This window comes from Anopheles coustani, chromosome 3 (assembly GCF_943734705.1).
Source record: "Anopheles coustani chromosome 3, idAnoCousDA_361_x.2, whole genome shotgun sequence".
Lineage (NCBI taxonomy): Eukaryota > Metazoa > Arthropoda > Insecta > Diptera > Culicidae > Anopheles > Anopheles coustani.
In genome coordinates, this window is record NC_071288.1 from 20,071,055 (window position 1) to 20,091,179 (window position 20,125).

Below are 20,125 nucleotides of genomic sequence, written 5' to 3' on the forward strand. Positions count from 1 at the left end.
AGTGATTTATCCGTTTTTGAACAAACATTTAAACTTAACACAAATCACATCAGACATCAGAAGAACACATGACGAACACTATGCCACAATGTGGTGACCCATCAGATACTGGAAAGTGACTGAAGCAAAGCTTCCGATGCCACCGTCTTCTGTCATCATTTGGACCGGGTTAGAAATTGTTAGATATTGTTAAAAAGAAAGAAATTGGTGTTACACGTAACCAAACATACATTCAAACTAATTCTTTGGATAACGGTTGACCAGCACAGCTTGGCAATCGTCGAAATGGAAACAAAACGAACGAGGGTTAAGATTTGTCAATACCAATACCAGTAGTATCCCGGTGATATTCACGCTTTTAAATTATTTCCAACACCATATGACGGACACAACGAATACGCTAATGGCACTTATTATTAGCAAACACGTTCATAGCGTCCAGTTATATGTTCTTAGCAAATGTAGTCCATATGGATGAGCTGCGCCCTACCGCATGGCATTTATTTTTTAGTGTGTCTTTCTCCTGTTACTCTACAGTCTATCGAACGCAAAAGATGAAAGCACTTCTCATGGATTAATCATCCTAATTGATACATGATTATGCAAAGATACGTCTCGATAGAAATTTGAGACCTTTGCCTAATGCCATAGTGTGTTACAACCGTAAAGGACATTTAGAAATTGAGAACACTTAAGAAGTATCTTATTACCTCATTTCGACTAATCTAACAATTTACCGATAGGAACGGATTTTAATAGCATTGCACACACCTTTAATTCACATAAACGATAATCTATCTGAAGATTAACTCATTGTACCGTAAAAATTTGGAATGAACATTAATTTCGACGAACTAGTTGGATAGTGATCTCGAATGATACCTTTTACGTAGGCAGCGGTGGTATAGAGGGAACTATTTGCGTATGGAAACCGAGCAATGTAATTGTAAATTAATGAAAAAACGATCGTTACTTATAAACTAAACAAAAATCTTTGTGACGGTCGAGATTTGATTGATATAATCATTTAACAGTCCGAATGAAGTGAGGAACTGATTGGATGCACTGTGGACTCCATCGAGTCCACATGGAACTCTTGTACTTGTTGCTTCCAATGGTTCTGGTTTCTTTTGTTATGTCTCTGTTTGGCGTTTGGCCACTAAACGCGAAATGGTATACTAAAAGCGCAATAGACGCTTGTGCTTAAGATTAATCTCTTAAATAGACGGAAATCAATGCCGCGGGCGACGGAATTAATCAAAACACGATTGTCAACTCCCGAAACTGACCCCTAGGTTATGGTGGTCTCCCTGTTAGTGTCTGCAGGGTTCTACATTTCACGGATGTCGGTCTAATGCTGGAGAGTATTGGAGGAGATAGTCTTGGTATGTTTTTGTTTTAATCTCCCTAATAGCTTACACTACCTTTCTTCACGACGTCGCTTATCGTATCTGCGACTCGGCCTCATTCGCCCAGCATGCAAGCGCATCTAAACTATCACTTTGGGAATCGCTTTCAGTAAAAGTGGCATTCGTTTCTTTTCCCTCAAACTAGCGTACCTCAATGCACACACCGATTCAGTCGAAATGAAATCTCTCGCATTGTGGGACCAGACGCATTTGATGGGATTTTTGACGAATCTCACAGACGCATCCGACTGGTAACCGTTGAGATAAATGCACCAAAACGTATACCCCAGTCGCTCTATCACCACTGTTCGTCACCGGGTTTGGAGCACAATCCGCGATCGGTTTTGGAGTTCACGATTTTACAATCGTTGCGTTTTTACCGTCAATCAGCGGGCAGCTCTCGGGTTCGGCCGGTGGTGACTGGCTGGGTGATTGCTTTTCCGCCATTTCCGGCAGCAGTTTGTCCACCAGCACGATCGCTCCGACCAGCGGCTTGCCGTTCTTCTCCGACGCGTGCAGCAACCCTTTTTCAGCGACAAGCGCGAACGAGCGGGCACCATTGAGGCCGGTGTGATCCTTGCTACCGGACGCTACGCGTCGCCGGCGGAAGAACAGGCATTCGAGTGGAACCCAGAGGATTATCGCTAAGCCGCACGCGGCCATTACGATGCCGGTAAGCCGCACGATCGACGGCACGGTGAGCGCCGTACCGATTTCACCCGCAAGATCCGCCGGCATGAGAACGTGCTGCTCGAACCATAGCACCGGAAGAAAAACCCGCGGTACTTCCGAGAAGAGGCTGAAAAAGCAAAGGGAACATGTTTAGTACATCGAATATAAACTTTATAATATGAAATAAGAATATTGCTAAGTGAGATCAACATGAAAAGTAAACGCGTAAACGTGACATTACCAATGAAAGTGGTCCAAGCAACCACTGTTTTGTACTCAGTATGAATATCTGCCCAGACTAGCACAGCACATTTTGACCATAAGACAAGGATTAAGATTTTTGCCTTTCAAGTGAAACTTCACTTAGTAAATGCATCAGAAGTTAACTAAGACGAATTAAAATTTCAAGCTAGTATAGCCTTATTTTTTACTTACTTAATATTGTCGTACGGTTCAATCATAATGTTCAGCTGAAGTCGAGCAGCAACATCCAACGGAACAGAGGTAGTCTAAAATGACGATACAGAAAAAAAAATGATTGTAATATTTTCTATTGCAATATATCTCTAGCTTTGCTCACCGGTTCAAGTGCCATGTAGAACTGATGCTTCTCTTTCGACGGGCTTAAACCCTCCACCTGATCGAGATAGAACGGATCGGCGCCGTAGTAGTGCGGATAGGACATAAAGACGGGTGTGCCGAAGCGGCAGGACGAAATGTTCAACACCCCGGACGGGACGATCTCGCCCGCACTGAAGCAGGCCGTCTCCGGGTAGAGCGTCCCATTATCGATCGCCCGTCGATCACCACTGTACTTGTACGCCTTCACACCGTGCACGCTGACTTCCTCCTCGAAGTCGAGCGGCAGACTTCGGCACATGTCGGGCGTGAACAGCTCGACCGGACGGTCCTTCGACAGACCCGGTGGATAGAACTCGCCAGCCGATCCGTTCAGCATGCCGCACGTACCCTCGAAGAAGTCCGTGCGGGGTTTGTAGTTCCACTCTCCCATCCGCCCGAGCAGGTTAATGTCATCCACACCGGTGTGCACGTTGTAGTGACCGATCAGGTCGGCTGAGTTGTTTCGCTAAAAGGGAAAGGTGATTTGGATTAACATTCTTAAAGCTATCGATCACACAACCAGGCGGAAACTGGATGCTTACCGTGTAAAACCAACCGACACGATCGAAGGGAATTTCGTCCGCGTCCATCATATGCTTTCCCATCAGCACCATGTTGTCCTCGTAGCCATCGAAGAGCAGCTCGGCGGCCGTTTTCACCACGTGTAACTCCTGCTCGTACAAGGTCAGACCCATCGAGACGCCTTTTTGCTTGATGTAGCCCCAGTACTGTGCTCGTTTTGCCGCCGACTACCGAAAACAAAAATGCAAAGAATTAGATGATAGATACATGGATGGAGATGTAGGATGCAAACATGGAAAATAAAATGTACCGCATATCACACAAGTGAACTAAAATTTTCTAGCAACCGTTTGTCCTATAAAAAAAAATTTCACCACTGCGACAAAATGCTGGTATTGCACAACACGGAGCACATCCCGTAAATCGACGATCGATAGATAGTAAAGCTCGATGACAATTCAAGGTTACTCTCGTGTTGCTTCGGATAGGGAATTCACGATCTGGACTGCCTCAACTGCCTTTAATTAGGTAGCACTTTAATGACGGTTCCACCGAGTGTATTCGAAACGCTTCGTTCGGTAGATAACGTGATCAAGTCAGAGGCAATAAATAGCACCAATCCGATTTGGGTAGGATTTTGTATTTCTTTTTCTACTCAGTACAATTTGCCCCTCCATGAACTGGCGGAGTACGGAGTAGCGGTAATTTGAAAACTGTTGATAAGGGCCGCTTACATTCTGTTTGATTAAATTTGAAGCTGCCAGTCGATTCACCTGTAAGTTAAATTAATGATTCAACCTCCTTTCAGGTGCCGCTTCCAAAATCTTCTGGAAGGACATACGGACAACTAAAATGTCATAAATCGGGTGAGAATTGAACTACGCCGGTTATAAACGTATGCGGCAGAATGTACGCAGTAAGCATTGACGGCGCTAGTAAACTATTCAGTTGATTCTTCTTCTTCTTCTTCTTGGCGTAACGACCTCTTGGTCATCCCTGCCCGTTAAGGGCTTACGAGACTTGTTTCCCTGTTGTACGTGGATAGTCAGTCCTCTCGTACAGGGGAGGGTCCGGTCTCGGTTGGGATTCGAACCCACGCCGTCGAGGTTTTGAGCCCCCATTCAGTTGATTAGGTTGTGTGAAAATAACTCGCATAATTAAATACAAAAGAGGATTCGACACAGCAGAAGATAATATGCAGCAAGAACAAATGCAATCCGGGCCACTGAACAAACGCATTAAGAAAGAGGATACTGCCATTGCCATCGTTGCAGCAAATGCCTCAATTTCCAGCGAAATGTCCATGTCTAGCCAAGACTTTGTGCAACTGGAATACACACCGGACCAACGTAGGAATGATCAAAAGCATCGTAAGGCGCACGTTATGCGCTGTCTGCGTAAATGGCTCATCCCTAAAACCGCAATGAGTGCTCTGAACGAGCTGCTGGGTCCAGGTATGACAGAGTGCGCGTTCACCACCAAAGGTAACCTGCAAAACACTGTTTGGCGTCGAGTTCGATGGCAGTGTCTTAAACACAAGCGTAGGCCACCAACATTCGTAAAAGTGTAGTGGTAATGTTACTAAGGAAAATGAAATGAAATTTATTTTTATGTTTGCCTTGAAATACTACTATATGACTTGTTTAATCATACAAGAAACGGAAACAGAACTAAAGTGTCTAGGAACGGTGGAATAGTTTATCAGTTTATCTCGTTTTGTCTACTTTTGTCTACTGTTTTGTTTAATTTAAAGAAAATGATCAAAAATCGAATGAAGCTGCTGATACTAATCCTAACGTCGGTAGACATTAAGTAATTGCTGCATTGATTAATTTTTGTGAAATAAAAAAGGTCCATATAGTTCCATTCAAATTCAATGCACTTTTTATCACAAGTATAGGATTAGGGACTAGCACTGTTTGATGAATGATGAACGTAAGTAGTTCGACAGCGTGGGTTCGAATCCCGAAGAAACCCGGACCATCCTGCCCTGTACGTGAGGACTGACTACCCACGTACGCAAAGGGAAAAATCGACGATGCGCTACATGACCGAAGTCGAAGATCTCCTGACTAACACGTTCCGATAAGAAACAGGATCAAAATTCATCCCAATCAATCAAATTGAATTGAACATCTAACAGCCGTGCCATTAAGTCCTCGGATGATATGATGCCCAGATGATACCTACCACAGCCACTATGTTTATACTGCTGATCACATCGTCAAGCCGGCCGTTGCTGCCTTCCTCGTCGAAGTAGAAGAGACTTTTCTTCCGATAGCTCACGGTCGCGTTCTGGTCGTGCCAGGCAATGTCCACCTTGGTCGGCCGCTCGATGAAGCGGTACGGACCGAGCTCCTCCAGGATCGGTTTCGTCGAGTGGTTCCGGATATCCTCCGGGTTGGTCCAGTTGAAGAAGTAGATGTCCATCGCCAGCGGGAACGGTGGTGCCACCCAGGCATCGTATCCGCGCGAATTGGGACGAAGTTTGAGTTCCTGATGGAATGAAACAAACGCGCAGAGAATTCATTACTTAAAGGTGGGTAATATCAAGAACACTCGAAATCGATGGTACGACGTTAGAGTGGTGCCCTAATTGATCACCTTCCTTCGGTACCCGCTGCATTCAGCAAAGTCCGACATTTGCCTAACAAGAGTCAATTGCGGGGTCAATCGTTTTGGACACTGCAGACTTTGAGCCGTTGCCGCCGGCTTTCCCAGTCACCCGTCGGCCTTAATGCCGAGGGAAGAGCCGAAACAGAATGAAAGAAGCATTAATTACCTCGTGCAGTATATCCTGGAAGATGATCGGGAAGAACAGGATGAAGAAGGTTCCGCTGGCGAACAGCAGCAATCCCGTCGACGTCAGGATGCACCGCCGGTTGCAGATGCTTTTGGCTAGCATGGTGTGGCGGGCACGTCTGGGTCTGCGAAGTGAAGACAGGGAGAAGCGAGCATTGTTAGTCATCTTGTTCATTAGTCTGATCGTTGGCCTTAATTGAAAAAGCCAATTATGTTTAGTTCGATCGATACGATCGTGTGACATACATTCAAATCAAATGAAGACCGGACCGAGCGAGCAAAGGTGGATATATCGACTAGATCTGGCTTTGTCTCACGGTGGGGTCTACAGGAATCAGAACTCGATCTGCTGGAGGCGGTTCTCGTCTACACGGCACTTACGGCGAGGTGATGGCATGACACTGTGAGTTAACATCAATCAAAAGCCAATTTCGCCAACGATCATAAGGTCGCCATTGTGTCATCCGTCCTCACCCTGGGCCAGCACCCAGATCGTTACACTCTGCATATGAGTGACCACCTTCTTGACGATATGGTCATTGTGCGAACGTGGGAGGAAAACGTATCCTTTATGTTGCTGTGGACTCGGCTTAATTTTCTTTGTCAATAACCGTCAACCGATCGCAGTGCCGTTTATTTTGATTTAAAAAGGAAGGAAGCTGCACAAAGATGTGTCGATTGGACAGGTTCAAACTCATTCTAGAGGGATGGATCACGGAAGATTGATATGAGGTTAAGGTCCTGGGAAAACCTCGTTCGATTGACTTCCACTTGAACCTGCGGCTTAATAATGTTCCGCGTGTTTACTCCAGAACCTATCCAGTTTTTTCGACACATCCGCCCAGAATACCGAAGCGTACAGTAAACAAACACCACCCTTTTAATCCGCCTGATTTCATGCTTCGTCGACGCATGACAAAATAACACAAATCATGCTGTAAACGGGTGGCAACAAAAAAGTAATAATAAAGCACAATTAAAGCCGCCGTTCCGGGCATGCCCCATTATCCTCTCCGAAGCGGCTCAGATGCTGAGGCTACGCAGAAGCTACATCGACGAGCATTTTATACGTCGGCTGCAATCCACCGGCTAGGAAGGGCCTTTGTTGCTGCGATTTTGGGAGGCCCAACAAGACTCATCCCCTCCATCCCTCTGTAGTGTAGATCTTTCAAAAAACATATTCGACATTAGCTTTTGAACCAAGGTTAAATTTACCCTCCACGTACGTTGGTCGGTCCACGGTTTGGCGTTGGTTAATCAATCTAAACGAAGAAACTACCGGGACAGCTAAGAACGTTCTAAGAACGTATGGCCAGCGTTGAGAATGGCCGAGAACTTCCAGCGGGAAAGTCCGGGCGGTGGTTACAAATATTAATTACCTTCGGAAGACACGGAAAAGACGCACGCTGAGGGTTTGGCAAAGTTTGAGTGACGGTAGGCAGAGCGTCTAACCAGACGTCCGCTGGAACTTCATCGATTCATGCTGGCATCATTCCCTTTCAACGAGAGCTCGATAGGATTGCGCAATGTTTTGAAACACAATGACTCAAAGATCAAACGTGCCCGTAGATCAGTACGTCAGACTAACATTTCGCATTGTAGTTGTTTTAAGAGTAATGTACATTTGTTTTATCGAGTCGAAGGCGAGCCGCTACAGTTCATATGCTTTCTACACATTTTTCTAACATTATACTGTGTTTATCAAATTCATTGAAACTTTTGTTTTATTCTTACCTTTCAGTGTTCATCTATAATAAAAGATGAAAATGTTCCGGTTTGAGATGAAAACTAAATCTTAGAACGAGCGCACCCATTCAGAATTTTCAAACATTTTAAGAATCTGGAAACTTAACGTAATTTTTGTATCGAACCATTAGAAGATACTGTACTGTATGTATACATGTTTACTGGTTGGATGATCGAAACATACAGATTCAGCATAAGTCGTCCAGGGACGAACTTGAAGAAAATCGAAAATCGTGTACGCCAAAGGCCACCTACAATGTACTTTCACAAGATCTGGGATGTCAAGGTTATCTAAAAACGTCACATTTAATGGAGTTTTACAATCTCTAATCTTCAAAAAGGATTGATAAATCAACTCACCTGCTACCGCCACACGCTGGCAAAGCGTTTGTCTTTTTTTGAATAAGTCTATTTGTTCTACTAGCTGTCCCAGGCTATTCAACACGACAGAGTTTGGGATCCTTAGACGTAAAACTAAGGATACTCCAGATATTAAGTAAAAAACAGTTGATCTATAACTTTATATATTGTCAAATATAAACAAACAAAATATGTACACTTTTCCCTGTTCCATGCCGCAGTCTTTCGCATTCGAGAGAAAATAGTGATTGAAGCCAGCCGTGCCGCATGAAACAATTTTGAAAAACGTTTGTGACGGTAATTAGTGATGGCATTTTGAAAATTAGTGACGATTATATTACAAAACATGAGCTGAAGAGTATTAAAAATATAGCTCTACTTTAAAAATGAACAAGAAAGTATAACTTTAGATTATGAATTAATTGATGCTTAAATTTGTGTGAGAATTCATTCATTTGTGTGAGAATACATACGTATATTATGTCCGTTAGGAATTTATTACCCCCAGTTGTTGCTGTAAAGTGCATTCGAGTTTTACCGGTGTAACTTCTACCGCACATGGTGGTTGATGCAATTCCGGTAATTAACAGCGATGTGATTGTTTTTGTGAATATTTTGAATTTGCCATTAACCTACCATGACCCTCCCATTGCCGGTCGGTTGACCGACCGCAGCGAGTCTCAGGCCATAATCTCAGGCAGTGCAGCAAGTTTACGAAATGCACCGAAGAAGTGTAAACAATCATTACGCCATTTAAAACACAATTTCAGCCGAAACAAGACCATTTCTTGTTTCATAGTTCCGAAAATGAGTGTAATTTTTCATGTCGGACAAGTTTGATAACATGGAGAAGGGAAGGCATGTCTTAGGCAGGCATCACGAGAGTCTTGTATATAGCTGCACTCTTTCAAGGTCCTAGAAGGTTGTGCTGGGAGGTGAAGTTCTGATCTAACTGTTTACCATTTTTTGACGGTGGAATTGCCTATGTTTTTATTAAATAATGGCAAGTTTGATGCAAGCTTTCAAAACGAAGCGTTAAGAGACACAGTTACGGGTAGAACCAGTGTCGCAATGAAAGCCGACAACCGAGTCTTGGTTTTATCTCTCCATCCCTTGGCCCCGTTATTTTTTACCGTTTGATGAAACATTGGAGGGCCTCATCAAGGTCAGAAAAGGGAATCTGGATACTACTTTGCGACCGGGTTGATTTAAGCCGACCCGAAATCGATTGCCCAACTACGATTGCGCGCGCGGGACAGATAATGCGCACGTGTTGGGTGAGGTTTCCCTCGGGAAAACGTACGATAAAAAGACAACACCGACCGAAATCGACGAAGCGGTTTTTTTGCAGCTTAGCCGGTGTGTATGATTTTTGTTTATCTCGCCTTCCAGCGTAATACTATGAGCATTATCTAATCGAAAAACGAACTTCTACGATAAGCCCGGACAGCCGTCGCTTTAATTTCCACCCCGTCGAGAGGGTGGAAAACACTAGAACATTATGGGACCGGAAATGCACAACACGTCAATGGTTTTTGTTTGTAAATGGGTGTTCCAAGACATTTGATCACAAAAAATTTATCTTAGGTTCGATATAAACGACAAGAATATCAACCAACAAAGATAGTTTATCTTTTGGTAAAGAAAAGAATAAAGAACATAAACGACTGCTTGCTGATATAAAATTAAAACTACTGTTGAACTTGGTGGTGCAAGTAACGATGAAGTTAAAGACCATAAACTCATCAATGCCTGCAATAACGACCAACAGACTCGCGTTCAGCATCCAACCGGGCGCCGATTATCGCCCGCTTATCGCCTTCCCACCGAATACGATGTGTTGGTAAACATTAGTCGATGTTGTGGCTTCCCTCGCCTGGCCAGCTTCCGATGCAACGCCCGCACCCCCCACCCTTCCCGATGCATTCAGGTGAAAAGGTTAACAAAAACTTGATCGCGGGAAAAGAAGGCGATCGAATTGGACTAGCAAATAAAATGAAAAAAACGCGTCACCACCACTTGTCAGACGATAACGAACAGGTTCGAACGGACGGAACGAGATTGGACAGCGGAGTGGCGGGCCCACGATCTTGACAGCAGCGCCAAAAGCAACCCAACAACAAAGTGGATCGATCGAAAGTCGAAACCCAAATAAACCAAAAAGCGAAGGGTTCATGCAAAGTGCATTCCGGTAGATTGCAGCTCTCTCTCGTGGCGCACGAACGGAGCCGAATTTGGCGTGCGTTTTTGCTCGGTTCGGTCAAGCAAATATCAATTTGTAACGGCACGTGTTTTCGCGAGAGGTCGGTCATACATCATACGGGCAACACCTCGGCGTTTGACTTGCGCCCTGACCTGTGGCAGGGGCCGTTCGGAATGAGCAAACACGCACGCCTGCTTCCTGCCATGCAATTCTTCTTCATCGCTAAACAGTTTGAATGCCCAGAACGGGGCGCACAATCAGCCGCCGGGCGGCGGGGAATTCAACGACCGCACAATGGTAAACACGGTAAAAAAATCGTCCTTTTTAAACATTATAAATTGCGATTAAGAGATCATTTCTTCTCCTATCAGTTCGCCGCAACGTAACCTTTTCAAAGCCTTTCTTGTGCAATTTATCCAACACCCGCGAGTGGGTCTTTTCAAGGATCATCTCGAGAGCGTGGGGCGGGAAAAAGGCCAGGCTGATAAATCTTCCACTTTGCACTCACGCATCGTGATGCTATCGTATCGCTTGTACGGCTGCGATCTTTCACAACTCGATCAACTGCATACTCCAGACGGTTCGGCATAGACGGCTGAGTAAGTGTGGAGAAAAATTGAGTTACTTCGAATTAGCTCAATTGTGTGCATTTAATTGACCAATTGTCAACCCACCGAGGTGACGGGGCCGGATCGCGATGCCACTCCCTGTGGGGCCGCGGCGAATCCACGAAGGCAAGATCCTCCACGGCACATTCCGTCGAGGAGCCGTCGGAAGCTGTGTCCGGTGTGAAATGCGAACGGCACACGGTCGTCTGGGGGGAACTATAAATATCAGCTGATGGAACGATGCCAACCGGTTGTTGCAGGAGGTCAGCGAGACCAGCGTGTGTGAGATTTTTTGAAGAAAGTTAGACTGCGAAAGATATGCAAAAACAACAAAAAAAAAAGGTGGAGACAAAACACCTAGAACTTCAGCAAACAAAAGCTGGCCAGGCTTGGGTAAATCCCGTTTGGCATGAATGAATATCCAAAAACTCCCCCCTTGCGGTTGACATCAAGCTACGTAAAGAAGGCTATTGAATTCCCCCCCACATTCACATTATTATGTATCGACAGTCGTAAAACCGTCAAAACAGACAATTAGTCACCACGCCAGTTGCAAACTTCAAACCCGCAATCGGTCCCCACACGGAAGACATGAGTCGGCATTTTGCCCAAAGTCGCCAGTCACCGGCGTTCACGTCGTCATGACGGCGTGACTTCACGCCACGGTGGAGTTCTCGCACCAAGACGGCGGCTGCAAGATGCTATCATTGCTCGATCCCATCCATCCACCGCGGGGAAGATCAATTCTCCACCATTGTTTCCGCAGCTAATCAGCGTGTTTGTTTTACGCATCGTCGTCCGTTCGAGAAGGTTGTTGAAATGGTTTTGATACGTATCAACCACGAAAACCGTGATCATCTTTAGCATACACGCCAACCTTGAAGACAGGTTGATATATCAATTTGTGACACAAAGTTTACAAAAAAAAAAAATTGTTATGCATAGTGGTCATCGCGGAATCTCGGGCCAACCAATCCACATCCAGCCATCCTGTCCAACCAGTTTGGATTGCGAATTTCCACCGAAAACGACCTTTTGTTGTTGGCTTAAGGATTGGTTTGCGAAATTACGTTTTGTATTCGCTTTTTTCACCTAAACGTGAAACTAACGATCAGCATCTTCTCGAACGCCAGGGGTGTTTCACCACGTCAATTCTAGACACAGACATTAGCAGCACCTCGGACACGGAAGTCTTTGTTATCAATTCCGGCTCAAGTATGGAACACGTTTGTTACGTTATGCTTCGAACTGGTGAAATTTAAAACGACTCCGAACCGGGTCCTGAGAATGTTATAAGAAAGTATTTTTTTTAGTTTCGTATTGGCTGTGTTGGATTAATTTTTGAACAAATGAAACTCAAGCAACTGAAGAGGCCTCCTTGTGGCTATGTTTAGAATATCAATTCCTTTATCAGCTGTAAGGAAAAAAATGGCGAATGAAAGTCACACATTTTTGTTCGGAATTATCAATTTTAAATACATATTTTTCACTTCGTATATTCTTACTATCATCATTCGAGGATCAGTCTCGTATGACAAAAATGACAAGTGGACTCCATATCACATGGCCATTTATTATCAGCACGTGCGATGATGAGCCAGTGACAGGGAAAAATGCTACGTAGCGAAAACCGTCAGTCTGAAACGATCTGTTTCATGATCGTTTTCTAATTCATTATTGCAGGAAATTTAATTTTTGGGATACTAATGTTGTACCCCAAATACTGGCAGTAGACTAAAATAGAATCGGTGTCTCGGTCCAATTTAGCACCAATTCAGATGCGAAAAATTACCCTCGCCGGAGGTGCTTCACTGACTGGGCATTTGGTTTTGGCAAACAGTCTCGATTAGATACCAACCTTCGGTCTTGTTTCTTCGAACCCCCTCAGCGGCTTATCGCGGAAAAATACACGCCAGCTACAACCATCATATCGCACAGGTGTTTTGCAAAAGGTAACCGGGAGCAGGGCATCGCTGTTTCGTCTCACCGATTTCACCTATCAGCAGTTTATCGGACGTCCCGACGGCACCACCGGGCAAAGGGTGACTAACCGGGCGGGGTAGTGACGCTATCTGGAACACCTGCTCGGATGTTCATTTTTATGTTAACAGATAGTACCAGCTGTACACCGAACGGGGTGGAACCCCTTCAGGCTAAAACATTTGGTTAGCAAACTCTTCCGTAGTAATCCGGTAGTAGGAAGATGATCCCAGCGAATCGGGAAGTAAATTCTACCGTGTACGCCTGCTTACGTTGCTTCAGTAAGACACAGCAGTCAGCTGTTTGCGATTGTAGCTTGGAATGATCTTTGCAACTAGGGCGAGGCCACATCCACTATGGCTTCTATCAACGACTTCAGCGGACAGCACCACTGCTGGAAGTGATTCCATTCTCCGGAATGGTTTACGAAATCGAGAAACAACAAGGTGCTGATAAGCTCACTGCAAACAGTGCAATTTAATTCCGGTACCGTTCGCGAAGGGTTTGGTGTGATGGTCTGTAAGTATCTCTACGCCGTACCCCAAACAGAGTGTGACTCATAACCTACATTGCGCCATAATTGGATGATGGTTTTTTTTTCTGATTTTAAATTAAATAATATCGTGAGGATCGAAACCATTAATTGTTTCTTTCGTTTTTTTCTTCCGAAACTAGAAATAGAAACTCCATTAAGCATCCGTCCGTTTAACGTGTATTTGTAGAAATCATGTTTCGTGCGGCACCAGATAACCGATGCAGTCCTAATCAACCTGCAAAATGGCTGTGAACCATACATCACGCCTCGCATAGACGTAGGCATGCATTTCAAAAGAAACCCGCTCTCGCGGCGTGCGGCTTCAGGTTGTTTTGCAAACAAATCGTAGGACACACGGATCACGGATCAGATTAGAAATCGGCGGCCGGTCTCGCACATCCTGGAATGAGCTTCAACCGCGCATTACAAGTTTTCGTCCGCACATAAATCATTGTTTTGAATGAAAGTCTACGGGCTAATAAATGCAACAATTTGCTGCACGTCATCGGCTTTGGCAGGGGCCAAGGTCAAGCGGTGTAATCATTCAATGCTACCGTGCAGCCACCCGGCAAATCGAATCGACAGCTCGAGTGGGTTTGTTGTGCGGCACCAAGGAAAAGGATCACCAACCATACAGGAGATGGTGATAAGCGGCGGAAGATGCATCCGATATACGATCCCAACAACAACGCAGATGACAACCACTCGCGATGAAGCTACTCTGCAGAGACCGATAGTGTCATGTTCGACGGTCCGTTAAACCGTACCGATAAGTTTCGATCTCGCTATGCCGGTGGATGGCATTTTTCATAGTGTCGTATTCCGGACCGTGTTTCTTATCGATTGAGGAATGCATTATCAAGCTGCTAAGCAACCGAACGCCGGCCATAGTTATCGCGCGCATTTCCAAAAGGGTACAACGAAAGGGAAGCGATAACGATTGCGGTGGACATGAATCAGTACCAGATTGGATGCATATGTGTGTTTGGGAGTATTTTTTGCCTTCAATGTTTGCCATCCCACTTGCTCAATCGCTTTAAGCTTTCTAATCACTTCAGAACATTTTTCATTTTGAGACGAGCCAGCGTCTTAAGTGGCTCTTGGAGCCGTGGTTTGAGAATGTTTAATTACTTTCGTTTCGGGCTTTCCGTCCGTCAATTACTGCTCGAAACGGATTTGGTAACAATTTGAGGAATCGAAGGTATTCACTTTTTTGCTCGTTTTCAGTTGATCATTTATGGATCAAGAAGGTTAACTGAACGTCGATGGAAAACATATCAATAGACACTTGGCGCTATCAGGGGAAAGAAAACTAAACAACGGATGCACTCGAAGTGCCACAGTCTGTGTTCACACAAGCTGACTGTGGGCAGGCGTGCTCCTTGGACTGAAATAATATCCGGAAGCCCGCTGAAAAACAAATGATGATAAGGTTCACTGTCGGAAACTATACCCAATCAAGAAGGAGCAGATGAGCAATACTGTAGACATTACATAGATTAGGAAAAAATAAATTTTGTAATATTAATCAGTTGATTTTTCTTTACCAACCCACATGGGAATTTATGGTAAAAAATTCTTGAGAATGGAAATGCCTATCTAGGGCCCTTTGGAAACTGTTGAAAGTAGTTGATAGTACTTATTAAGTAAGGCTCTTGAAGAACGAGTTGATAAAGTCAACGGATTGGAACAATGATTTGAACGCGATCAGTAAGAGCAGAAGCCATCGACCCTATAATGGGCAGATTCTCCCTAGAAACGGGTTTCATTCAAAAAAAAGTCATACTATAAAGATACAAGTAATGAGAGAAAGAGATTTTTTTTAAATTATTAAAATAAAACGTTGATTTTCATCATCTTTCCAATGTGTTTTACACGATTCGAATCTCGCAAGATAAAGTATCATTAGCCAATGCATACACGACACACTTGTTTCACCATTAAATGTTGAGGGCTATTGAACATTGATGCAGTTTACTTCATTGTTAGTTAACCTTACACTAATTTTTTCCCATTATTTAACTTACCTTGCGCTCCCGATGTCCCCGTTCAGATGGGTTCCGTTGGCCACCCGATGGACGGTAGCTTTCTCCGTATCCGCGACCGGATGTTGCGAGGACTGGAACATAAAGCAACGCTGTGGTATCTCACCACACTTTGCCGGACACAAAACGGGACACTTCTCTACGCGTTAACGCGCGAGAGAGGAAGAAAGCGAGGTTGAACTGTTGCTCGGTCTAAGGACAACAACCGGATCTCCTTGGCGGATGGCGCAAGGATCGGGATGAAATCGGTTTGAATGGCGCAAAACACGCACACATTCGCGTCGTCCCACCGCGTCGCGTGACCTTGAGAAGAGATGCGTTTCTTCGCTGTTCGTTCGACCCCTCCGGAACGATTGGCTGTGTGTTTTTGTTTTGCGCAGAACGCAACCCCCGATGGTGATTCGTTTTAAAAAATGGGGTGTAGAATTTCTTTACGTCGTTTCTGTGAATGTATTACGCCACTTAACTTAACCACTCTTCATTTAATCGTCGTCTGTAATTTTGCAGTATGCGAATCGGAAGCTGGACAGCTTTAAAAACTGCGATAAGCCGATCGGACAATCGTCAAGCGGAATTCAATTTGTCGATCTTTTACGACACGCTTCGAGCAAGGCAGCATATGAATGACACTTGTTTTGTTTTCTGTTTTTTGGCGCACACTCTCGTCCACGCCCCGCACCCGGCAAACCCGGAGTGATTATTCGCTTCCTACTGGTGGCTCTTTTTGTCTAATTTTGCGCACACAAGCTCGCACTCGTGTGTAGTTTTTTAGGAGCGCGATTTCGGATGATGTTCAGCTCAGATCAGCACACTAGATGACTCTTATAGCAGTCAAACTAAAACGGTCCCAATTTACAGTGGCCTGCCGTTCGCGTAACACACATGAATGAACTAATTTGCCGTAGAGAAACTGCAATGCGCCGTCACTTACTTTGGGGGTCTCTCGCGGGATTGAGCATATAAACAAAGGCGACCGCACGATCTCTATTCCCGTTCTGCGCGCACGTTAATAAAGTGCAGATGCTCCCTGCTAATGATATAATGGAGCACGCTTTTTGTCACTGACTGACTGACGACTGATAATTTCTTTCTGGCCAGCAATGGCTCGATGTAAGCCCCGTACTAGCCCACGCACTCTAGATAACAGTAGGCACACACAGATCCAATCGGCAGCGAAAATGGGATGATAAGGCAGCCCCACGGGAAATGTGTGCGGATCAGTCGGAAATGGACACCTGCCAAACACGCGGAGGAACCCAACCGGCCCGTACAGTATGCCACCGTAGCACGACGAGAATGGCTTTTCACTCGATTATCCAATCGCACGCCGTACAACGAAAATGTCCCCTCTTCACGAACCGCGTGCCAAACCGAACCAGAAGCGCTACCCACCAGGACTGAACCGCACGGCGTTTGTTCTATGACTGTCCTACGGTGGACCCGCACGCCACTATCTAATACCGGCCACAACGCACAGTGGGCTAGCGGATGAAGGTTACACGGTCGCGGCAGATTATTTTTAACTTTTCCATTTGGAGCAAATTGTTCAAGTACGTTTCACGAATTTTTAGTTGAATTTTGTATGACTTCCATGAAACTTAAAAAATGTATATTCCTTAAAATGTTGTGTTTGTAAGGATCAGTTGATGGCCCTAGCAACAATGCCAGTTGTGTTTGTTGTTGTGGGTAAACTTCTTTGTAACTTCTAAAAAGTGCTATAAAACTAATGAGAAGTAATTTGGTATCACCTTACAATTTTATTGTTGTTTTCCCTTTAACACTTTGTTTCGCTACCTATAACACTTATAATGTTATCCGAAGCTTCCCTTTTAGTTTCTTTATTTTCAAAATATAATCATTCCAGGCAAGATAACACAATTTCACAAATAAATAACATTTGTTTTTCAACTTTAACCCTGCCCTTTGGCCCACTGTGCAACGCGCGCTTACCAACACAACCCCAGAGAGTGGATTGGTCATGGACCAACGGAACGCGGAATGACGCTAGGGCAGCGCAGGGAAGCGTCATTCCGTGGTACGGGAATTTTGTAGCCGTGCGTTGGGGAATTGCGATTTACTTGACTTCTGTCGCACTATACTACTCCCCGAAGTCCCGCGGCTAATGAGTCTTCCCTACTTCGAGGGACATTGCGCGTACGCATACTGCGATCGAGCGGAGGCTTGGTAATTTTCTCTACTTTACTGACTTCGCACGCCACTGATCACAGCTGTGCACAAGCACTACACGGGACGATTCTAACACGATAGTGATGTGCGATCTCGTTAAAGAGGCGTGGGATTTTCTTCACGGTTTTGAAAAGGCGCGAAATTTGCGATCGCCCCTTGCGACCACGTGTTGAGCCGTTTAAACGCCATGAACACATGGCATGTTCGTTGGAAAAATCGATCGATCGATAATGTTAGCAAGTTTGTAACGATAATATCAACCAAAACCATTTCAATTCTTAAATTTTCAGTTTAGCTTCTGCCTGTGTAATTTTCAAATTTAAATAAAGTTTCATTAGTACCAGAGACAGAACAGAGAACTCTACAAACGATTGTACTTCATGTTAATGCTCGCTTTTCGCAGCAATAATAGAAGCGGAAAGGGAATGGAATGGTTAGATCACCCCGCTATCTAATTCTGTTCAACCATGGTTTGTACCATTTTACTGAGCGCAAATCAGATATTCCCGACAATTTGTTTATTGGTATATAACTTGTTTAAACTTGTTAAATATACATATTAACATATTGTTTAAAATAAAATAGTGGGGTGTGCTCTAAGAGTCCAAAACCATGCATGAAACCGTTCATAGTGCTACAACGAACGTATAGACGGATTGATATGAATTGCGTTTCAAACCAATTAGACAGACAACAGACCGTTGAGAACAGTTCATTAGTTTTATGCTCCATCTGCAGCGTATGCAGGTGGATCGGAGATCGGAGATCGGAGAACGGAGCAGATACCCTACACTCGTTATAATGTAGCGATGAAGCATTCTTTAGAAGTTGTTTGAACAAAATTTGCTTCCTGTTTTCATATTGTTTAAAAAGTCGTTTAAGGGAAAAATTCCTATACACCAACGTACCAAGACATTTTCCTAGATTTCAGCTATGTTAAAGTCCGAAAATGTTTGGATGCTGGTTTATAATTTCTAATGTGCGTCATTGCTGGTTCGATTGGATTCCCACGAGTTGCTTTTCCACAGTTCTCACTTATTACTCTGGGCAGAGTATGACGCTAGATCTGTGATAATACTCCCACTCAACAGACAGAAGTACTCCGAACAGATTCATTTCTAGGAAAATTTTACATCTAGAAAGCTAACTTCCGTTCGGAATCAGTGACGAATAAATCTAACATGTCATTGTCAATTATTATGAAGGTAAAACATAATACTTCCCTAAACCTGTTATATTCGCATAAGAAACCATCGTTCTGCACGGAAGCCATAGCATGTAACACTGAAGGTAACATATGCTACGTCTTGTCCCACACGTATTACTACTCGGAAATGGCTCCCGAAATCAGTGCCCAACATTGCATCAGTGGCACGTTGCCGAAGGATATTGAACCGACCGTTTCGCACATTGACACAGCCTTGTATTGCGTGGCAACGTGTCCACGTCATGGGTTCGAAAGCGAATCTTCATCCGACCAGTCGCCGAGCCGCACGTGGTCAGTTAAGTTGTAGGTCACGCGACAAAACAGTTCGCGTACCAGCTAATTAATAGGGTTTCCAACCGATGGGGGGCGGGTCGGTACGATGGCGCACGGCGAATTTTCCATTCAACACCGTTTGCCGCCAGGTTCGCTGGACATCCTTAATCCTCCCGGAATGATGCAACGCTGGGCGACAGTTTCCTCACATTTTCCGTAGTCCTCTTCGTGGGGGACAGATTGAACGTTCTGCGCATGTCAACCGGCCCAAAAAACCGGCACGCACCATAGACACAACAGCCCCGGTCGAAAACCACCGGGGAATTAGATAATGGTACGATTTCGACCCATACCGGTCGATTGATCGCGCCAAACTGGCCTTGAATTCACTGCAAGCGTTTGTTACGTAGTCTCATAACACGCAAAAAATACACCCATCAGGAAGTCACACGTTGCTATAATTATGATACGTTCAACATTCTTTTCAGTCTGAGCCGAAAAACGAGTTTAAAGTCATCAGCTGCGAATTTCGCAATATCAACAAACAATGCTCTGAACAGGTTCTGTCTGATCGAGTGAACGTTCAAACAGCAAGAATCTTCTAGCGTGCAAATAGTGACGTCAAATGATGCAGCGAAACGACGAACACAAGCACTAGAGAACTCATCTAAAACAGATCATCAAAGGAAAGGGCAACATGGGAGGAGAACTGTGCACGTTCTCATCAATGCCTACCGATTTCTTGTGACGTGCGCCACGGAAAGCGGAAGCCACACAATCATCGATGGCATGTTTTGCTGGAGCAACGACTATCGGCACAAAGCAAAATGGATAAATTAGCTACAAACATACCGCCTGCAACGTTCGGTCTAATGCTGTGTTTTGGTTTGATTTACTTTTTTCGATCGCGTTCTATCGACCGATACGCTTAGTTTGAATTAGCAGATTAGCACGC

General features: G+C 44.6%; 1 protein-coding gene across 1 annotated transcript; it reads right to left on the bottom strand.

Moving 5' to 3' along the window:
• Positions 1-297: 297 nt before the first annotated feature.
• LOC131260506 (protein peste) lies at positions 298-15,808 on the bottom strand. Its single transcript, XM_058262247.1, has 7 exons — positions 15,486-15,808; positions 6,007-6,151; positions 5,415-5,720; positions 3,245-3,451; positions 2,662-3,168; positions 2,517-2,590; positions 298-2,208 (listed from the first exon to the last, which is right to left on the bottom strand). The coding sequence occupies exons 1-7, from the start codon at positions 15,584-15,586 to the stop codon at positions 1,761-1,763; spliced, it is 1,788 nt and encodes a 595-aa protein (XP_058118230.1). The 5' UTR covers positions 15,587-15,808; the 3' UTR covers positions 298-1,760.
• Positions 15,809-20,125: the final 4,317 nt, after the last annotated feature.

What these genes read in the sequence shown, in the direction of transcription:
- LOC131260506 (XM_058262247.1), bottom strand. Translation starts at nt 15,586, where the DNA reads ATGTTCCAGTCCTCGCAACATCCGGTCGCGGATACGGAGAAAGCTACC. An exon ending in TCCAGGATATACTGCACGAG is followed by an intron (nt 5,721 to 6,006) that starts GTAATTAATGCT and finishes TCATTCCATCAG; the next exon opens with GAACTCAAACTTCGTCCCAA. An exon ending in GTATAAACATAGTGGCTGTG is followed by an intron (nt 3,452 to 5,414) that starts GTAGGTATCATC and finishes TGTTTTCGGTAG; the next exon opens with TCGGCGGCAAAACGAGCACA.